The sequence below is a fragment of the Vigna unguiculata genome, chromosome 1 (assembly GCF_037176805.1).
Source record: "Vigna unguiculata cultivar grain cowpea cultivar isolate G323 ecotype 2 chromosome 1, ASM3717680v1, whole genome shotgun sequence".
NCBI lineage: Eukaryota > Viridiplantae > Streptophyta > Magnoliopsida > Fabales > Fabaceae > Vigna > Vigna unguiculata.
In genome coordinates, this window is record NC_140792.1 from 3,763,844 (window position 1) to 3,772,219 (window position 8,376).

At 36.2% G+C, this 8,376-nt stretch overlaps 1 protein-coding gene across 1 annotated transcript; it reads left to right on the plus strand.

The window, feature by feature from the left end:
• The first annotated feature begins 283 nt into the window (after positions 1-283).
• On the plus strand, positions 284-2,680 carry LOC114194374 (annexin-like protein RJ4). Its single transcript, XM_028084552.2, has 6 exons — positions 284-442; positions 632-777; positions 917-1,135; positions 1,228-1,440; positions 1,641-1,730; positions 2,326-2,680. The coding sequence occupies exons 1-6, from the start codon at positions 370-372 to the stop codon at positions 2,527-2,529; spliced, it is 945 nt and encodes a 314-aa protein (XP_027940353.2). The 5' UTR covers positions 284-369; the 3' UTR covers positions 2,530-2,680.
• The last annotated feature ends 5,696 nt before the right edge of the window (positions 2,681-8,376 follow it).

Genomic DNA, 8,376 nt, shown 5'->3' on the forward strand with positions numbered 1-8,376 from the left:
TTCGCATTTTTTTTTTCATTTTATCTAATGACGTGAATAAAAAAATTTATATCATTTTAAAAATACTTTTCAGTTAAAAAATTAATTTTCAATAACTCTATATTAGTCTTGATTGATAGTTCTAATTAAAAACACTTTAAAAATATATTTAATTAGAATTAAAGAATTAAATATATGGCCTAATTTTTTAATTAACATAAACGTCAGTTAATTTTTCATTGGGAAGAGTGGTTACAAAATCAAATATGAACAGAGGACATAGTGAACACAGAAGCTATTAATTTATATTATGTTCAGTTTATATATACAAAACTTGCACCTGTGTGTATAAATTTAACTCGCCAGAAGAATAGAGTAAACAATTCAATCATGGCTACATTGGTTGCTCCTCCCGACCACTCTCCTGTGGAAGATGCAGAATCTCTCAGGAAAGCTGTGAAAGGTCAGATACTAACATGATTCATCATTTTTCCCAAAATTCATTCGATGAAAAGTTTTCATATTTTAAGTCCATGATCAAATTTCCAATAATTTGTTAGGAGTGATGAGAATGTCGAATTTTTCAAAATTGTGATTTATACACAAAAAAGGATTAAAGATTATAGTAATGGATTCTGAAAAAACTTTGTAGGTTGGGGAGCTGATGGAAAAGCCATTATATCAATACTAGGCCATAGAAATGCTGCACAGAGGACCCAAATCAGAGAAGCATACCACAATCTCTTCCAAGAGGATCTCATCAAACGCCTTGAGTCTGAGCTCTCCGGTGACTTTGAGGTACACAAAATTCACACCGATAATTTCAGAAAAAGTACAGAGAAATCCAAATATGAATTTAAGTATCAGTAACAATGAAAAAGTTGAGAAGATTCATAAACATATTGTTGTGTTGTGGTGGGTTTTATGAACGAAACAGAGAGCAATGTATCGTTGGATATTGGAACCTGCAGAACGTGAGGCTTTGCTGGCCAATATAGCACTTAAGAGGGATGAAAAAAGCTACCAAGTGATTGTGGAAATTTCGTGTGTTCTTTCACCTGAAGAGCTTTTTGCTGTGAGACGTGCCTACCACAACAGGTTCAAACGTTCCATGGAGGAAGATGTGGCTGCTAATACAACTGGCCATCTTCGCCAGGCATGTCATATCATAATATCATATATGATTGGATAAAAATGATTGAAGCTATTTATTCTTGACCTAATTAGGGTTTGGTGAATTTGTTTCAGCTATTGGTAGGGTTGGTGAGCTCATTTAGGTATGGTGGGAGTGAGATTAATGCACGATTGGCACAATCTGAAGCTGATGCTCTTCATGAGGCTATCAAAAACAAGAACAAAAGCAATGAAGAAATTATTAGGATCCTCACCACAAGGAGCAAAACCCAACTTGTGGCCACTTTCAACCGTTACAGGGATGATCATGGCATTGCCATTACAAAGGTACAACAAGGAAGAGCATCTTTCTTTGCTTTCTTCACTCTCAACTATTAAGATTTTATGAATACTTTGTCCCGTTCTTGATGGTTCTCTAAATAATTATATTTCTCCTAAATTTAGAATTATAGATTAAAGATAACATCAATTTCTTCCTGTATGTAACTAAGATCAATTTCTCAGCGTGTTCCTTTTTCTCTGTGCAGAAATTGTCCGATGAAGGTTCTGATGAGTTTTTTACGGCAGCCAATTTAGCTATTAGCTGCATCAATGATCATAAGAAGTACTATGAAAAGGTCAAAATCTTGTGAACATTTATTCTTCCTTTTTTTTTTTCGTAATATATGAAGCCTTTATTCATTTATATATGGGTTAAATATGTATTTGGTCCCTTAAGTTTTGGTGAAATTTGAAATTAGTACCTCTTCAAAAAATTTGACCAATTTAGTCATTTATTTCTAAAAATGCGTGAATTTAGTCTTTTTAACTAAATTTTATTAAGTTTAGCTGACCTTTCAAGCAATAGTATTTGAATTATTTACATCATTTGACATATTTTCGCTTCAATGTTAACTCAAATATTATCATAAAATGCGTTTAAAATGTCAAATAAACTCAATAAAATTTGGTAAGAAGGACTAAATTCACGCATTTCTAAAAATGAAGGACTAAATTGATGGTATAAAAGTTTGAAAAGAGACTAATTTTAAAATTCACTTAAACTTGAGGGACTAAAATCATATTTAATCTTTATATATTATAAGTTCTCTTATTATATAGATTTTCTAACAGTTGTCATAGGTGATGTTTGAGTTTGACCCTTAATTAGAAGATGAAAAATTATATTTGATTTGTCATACAAAGAATTGTTCATCTGAATCGATTATGCAGGTTCTGCGAAATGCCATGGAAAATATTGGAACCGATGAGGAAGCAGTGACACGTGTGATTGTGACAAGGGCAGAGAAGGATCTGAAGGAGATAAAAGATGTGTATTACAAGAGAAACAGTGTTGATCTTGAGCATGTTGTGGCCAAAGAAACTTCCGGAGACTACAAGAAGTTTCTGCTCACTCTCATGGGCCATGATGACTGAACATGTAACGAATTTTTCGTAGTCTCTTATGAGGCAAAACTTGATTATCTTAATTAAGTATGCAGGTTCTTCAATTAGTATTATGGGTTGGTTTAAGCCATGGTTATGAATTATGGTTTGCAAATTGCAATGGTAAACATTGTTTTGGAAAGCTTTGCTATCACCTTACAGTTTTTTGCAACATTGGTCTTAATTTTATGATTCTGCTGGTATTTATGGACTTTATTAATAATTACTTAAATTTTAAGTATAATGATTAATTTCGATTAATGAGAAAATCTATATCAAACCAATTTAGTTGTTTGAAATTTTGTTAAATAAAAGAAATTCAGATCAAATATTTATTGAATACATAATTTGCAAATCTAATCATCGGTGTAACGTACCATTTAATTAATAAACGTAATTAAAGAAACGCCACACACAAATAGTACAACAGTGCAGTCTTGGGGTCCTTAACCCAACCCCTACAAAACTAGGCACACCACGATGCCAAAAGCAAAACAGTTGAAAAGTCTACAAATACAGGTAGAGTAATAAAGCTTATCGCAATTCATGGGACAAAGACCTAAAGAAAGCCCAAAGAAACTAAGATCCAGCCCATACAGATTATGCAGCGGAACCATCACCTCCCTATTGTCCGTGGGTGTTCCTCGCATCTGCTCACATCAACAAGTTGATGATCATCGCAAGATAGAGTACCACACAGCAGAACACACAACAATAAAAGTAGGGTAAGCATAACACACAACAATAAAAGTAGGGTAAGCTAGGCACAAAAGACTTCATCCAAACAATCATATATATTTTCACAATCTCATATACACATCTCAATCAAGCATGTTATGACTCCTCAGACAATACACTAAGACACGACTCGACTCATCCGGATACGTATAACCTGGTCGGATTCAGCGGATGCTTGCACTTGTGGTGGATACCTCTGCTCACCCCTGAGCTATGTGTTACAAGTGTTACAATGAATCATTTTCCCTCACCACAAGGTTAGCCCTTAATGAATTTCAGGCCTTCTGCTACTCTCACCACAGGAGTCAGTCCGCTCTAGGTGAGACTAACTGACTCCTTAGAGCGTCAGGATGCAACTTTACCTTGAATCCTTACCTAGTTATACAGATGGGGCACCACCATGGACACCCACTATCAGGGACCATGGAATTACGTCCCGACCACTGAAGCACGACCCTCGAATCTCACCTAGAGATTTCAAGGAATTACGCACTGACTACTACTAAACATAAACAAGCAACCAATTAATAATTACCGCACATACATACATACATACATACACACACACACACACACACACACACACACACACATATATATATATATATATATATCAACTCTCGCAACTAACCTTTTTCATATTCCACATCAAACCAATACCAGCACATCATGCTCCACCCATGAATTAGAATCCAAATTCATCTCATAACCATGTCACTTTCGCAACCAACCATTTCATGCCAAGGATTTATTCAAGATTGTCATTCATAATTCATACACCCTCTCACACATTCATATTATATCCCACATGCCATTATACAATAACCCCATCAATTTCATGCCAAACATAAAAGAGCAGGGAAGTAAACACCCAACCAGCACGTTCCCTCGCCCAAGCTCGTCACTCAGGCCAAGGACTCTCGCTCAAGCGAGTTCCCCTTCGTTTAGGCGAGAGCTCGATAACACTGGCAGAAGCAAACGCGCCAGCTCGCTTAGGCGAGCTCACCTCGCCTGAGCGAGGCAGTCTCTCGCTCAAAAATCAAGACCACTCGCTTGGGCGACAACTCGCGCAGAAAGTCTGGGCAAACCTCCATCAGACTCGCTTAGGCGAGTCCGACTCGCCTGGGCGAGATTACCAGTTCTCGCCCTGATCTCACCTGCAGCAGATGTGTTTTCCAATCCAACCAATCATACAAAGTATTCCACGCACCAAAAATAATGATTAATCCATACAAACATCAAGCAAGCTCAAGAATAGGCCAAAAGCAACTTAAACTCGAAATCCTAACTTCCCGTACTTGGAAAAAGGGGTTAATAGAAGCCTTGACGGCACGACAGCGAGCACTGCAACTCTAGGAACGAACTAACAAGCTGAAAACATAAGGTAAACGGAACAAAGGGGCGAATTATTACGAAACCCTAATTGTGAAATACGAAGAAAGATCAATGGAACCCATACAATCTAGAAAGGGGCACTTACGTGGAGTAGGAACTGGTTCCGAGTTAGTTCAAAAAAGGCTTAGGGCAAAACCCTAGCAGAGCGTCCTTTGAGAGCAAAGGAGGAGATGACGACTGGTTCTGTGGAAGAGAGAGGGTGAGTGTGTTAGGGCATATTAGGGTTTGGTTTTATCACTTGGGTCAGCCCTAGGCCCAATTACAAGGGGCAGCCCTTTACTTTAGGGCGGAAAAAAATAAAGCAATTTTAATGGGCCTTACAATTAGAACTAAATTAGTAATAATATTTTTTTAATTAAATATTATAACAGAATTTTATGATATAATCATATATTTTTCTATCATTTATGTCACTATTTTTGTTTACGTAAGTTAATTATAATAAATATGTGAAATAAATTTAGTGATAATTTAAAATATCATTGTTGTACTTGCTCATAACCACCACAAACTACAAGTGTAATCAAGAAAAGTAAAACAAAGCCTTTTAAATAAGTACAATTTTTACAAAGAAACATGTTTGTAGCATTTGCATAGTAAAGTCTACATTCGTCTTATTATGACATTGTATCAAACACATTGCATTTTAGGTTTTTAAAGGCATTCTTACAAACACATTGCATTTTAACAAGACGTATATCATTCACTCATGCATGATAAACATCCATTCTCGTTTCTAAGCATTGTGATTCATTTTGATAAGTTAAACCATAGTTTCTTCACTTTTCTAGAATAGTTTTGCATTTAGATATAAGATTAGTTTCATTCATTATCTCAACTACAATTTTAGGATTATTTCTAGAGTTGTTTAAAGTATTATTTTATTTTTTCCCCATCAAAAATTAGATTTATACATTTTTAACCACTAAAACATTGTGCACGTGCACTTCTTGGATTTGACACCTCAATTGCCACTATAATACATTAGTAGGAAAAATTGAGTTTTTGCTTTATTTTTGTGTGATTAGAGATTTATCAGCAAAAAGAAGTGATTTAAATTAAAAGAGATATTACTGAGTATGGATCTCTTGTTAATAGGGGAACTCCCCCTCTCCATTTGATTAACTCCTACTTTGTGGTATGGATGACTTTATTGCATCTCACATAAGCCTCCATGAGTTCAATGTTACTAGGTTCACTACTATGGAAGAGTAAATTTAGGATTTACTTGTCTTATGAGCATGAGATTACATGTTTGCTTGTGTATGCTTATTAGTAGTTGTTTTTGTTTAAATGTCACATTTATATTTTATGTGATTGATTTGGTTGATGTGTTTGGTTGTTATGTTATTAATTGTTAAAGTAAAGGCGAACATACCCTTATTAATTTTGATTAAGTGCTTTTATGATAAAGTATAAATCATAAAATTGCTTCTTTGAAAGAAGAACCTTTTTTAAATAATAGATCTTATAAGACGCAAGTGCTTCATCTAATACGCAACAACATCTTATAAATTTTGCTTCATATGATAAGCAAAGTCTAACTCAGATGATAAGAACATAGCCTTACATTAATGTTATAGCATACAAAATAATCTATATGTTCATTCTACTATGTTGCAAGGAATATTTCCATCTTATGTTTACCAAGAGATCTCATCAAGCTCGTGTCTACATATATGATCTCTTAAAAGACAAGCTAAAGTTATTACACGCCAACGATCATCCTAATACACCTTTATGTCAACACTAGAAAGGTTATGTGTCTCATACAATCTTATGTTTTACTCTAGTTTGGATAAAAGCATTACCCAAACCTGATAAGTCATGCAACTTATGAACATGTTGCTTGAAGAGGAGTTACACATATAATGTTGCTTGGATTGCATTATCTCTACATTTATCTATGAACGTATACAAGATAAAGATGAAGACCTTCATTGAAGCTTGTTAATGGGCATAAAGAATTAGTAACTAGTGATTTCTTCAATTCTCTACATAAAGAAGATCCACATGTTGAAGAAAGGTTGATGATAACGCATGATATTGAAGCTTTAAGTGAAAATCTCGCGATGCCCTAAAGCTTCTTAAGAACATGGTTTGTGTTCACAAGTAATAAAAAATAGTGAACCTTATCTTCTATTTGTCATAAGACATTATGCGTCTTTTAGCTAACAATTCAGTGATCTTTTGATCACCCTCTTTTGTAATCAAAAGTGTTTTAGCTCGAAGTGACTAGGTTTCAAACAATACTTATTTTCAACCAAGGGTGTTGGGATTTCAAACAATAATATTTTAGCTAAGAATGGTTGTTGTTCAAACAATACTTGAACTTTAGTCAATAGTAATTGAGTTTCAAACAATGCTCAAGTTTTAGCTAAAAACACCAGTGCAAAAAAGGGTATCTACCACGGTTATTTTGGTCGTTTGGTCTCGATTGAAGAACCAGGACATATATTACCGAGGAAAAAAGGGTTACATTTATGCTTCGGTTCCTAACCGAGGCATAATTCACATCTAGAAATGATATTTTTGTCTCGAGTCTGGCTGTAATCGAGGCAGAAATGTGTGGCTACGAATAAGCGACAACCACCACTACGAGCAAGCCCATCACCGTGACTGTGACCCAAACAACACCGCAACTCTCGCAAACGCAACCAAATTGGGAGTTGCACCTGAATGTTGCCATCACCACCACAACAGTAGCGACAACCACCATGGGCAAACAACCTAACGCGAACAGAACCAACGCAGCTCCACCAGTGACAAACGACACCACCGTAGATCACCATGAGCACCTCCAGAACACCAATGCTATGCAACAGGCATGCCACTGCGAAACGTAGGCCACAAAAAAACTAGATCTGCAACCCAATTGTGGTTTTGAATAGTATGGGTTTCGAACAGTAGACAAGTAGTTGTGGTTTCGAACAGTAGCAATGGCCTCCCTCATCCAAGAACAGTAGCAGCAGCATAGTAGATTGGTGGGGAATGAAGGTTGTAGAGGAAGCTCGCGGAGGCTCGCAGAGACAGGCATGCCGCTACGAAACGTAGGCCACTAGAAAACAAGATCTACAACCCATTTGTGGTTTCAAACAGTATGGGTTTCGAACAATAGGCAAGTAGTTGTGGTTTCGAATAGTAGTAGCAGCCTCCCTCGTCCCAGAATAGTGGCAGCAGCGCAGCAGATTGGTGGGCAATGAAGATTGCAGAGGAAGCTCGCGGAGGCTCATGAAGGCTCGCGGAGGAAGTTTGAAATGCCGAAATGCGAGGAAGAAGAAGATTTGTCCCAATTTGTGCCCTAAAATAACCATTTTGCCTCAGTTATAAATTGCCTGAGGCATAAAAAACTTTTTGCCTCAGGTATGCAAACAACTGGGGCATAAAGTCCCCTTCTGCTTAAATGTACTTAAAAAATTTAAATGTGGGGAAATTTTAAAATTTTCAAGAGGCATTAGGCCTCAGGTCTGCAAATAATCGGGGCATAAAACCCCCTTCTACTTTAAAAGAAAATTAAATATGCAGGAATTTTAAAATTTTTAAGAGGCATTAGGCCTCGGGTTGTCACCAACCGAGGCATATAACGTTATATGCCCTGGTTCCCTCAATAATCGAGACATAAAAGTTTACAAAAATTTCAAAAATGTCACCGTGTTTTGATATGCACAGTTTTGGAGGGAACCGAGACATAATCTTGTTGTAAAA

Coding starts and splice junctions, on each gene's coding strand:
- LOC114194374 (XM_028084552.2), top strand. CDS start 370: ATGGCTACATTGGTTGCTCCTCCCGACCACTCTCCTGTGGAAGATGCA. Junction 443..631: donor TCTCAGGAAAGCTGTGAAAG/GTCAGATACTAA, acceptor AAAACTTTGTAG/GTTGGGGAGCTGATGGAAAA. Junction 778..916: donor AGCTCTCCGGTGACTTTGAG/GTACACAAAATT, acceptor TGAACGAAACAG/AGAGCAATGTATCGTTGGAT.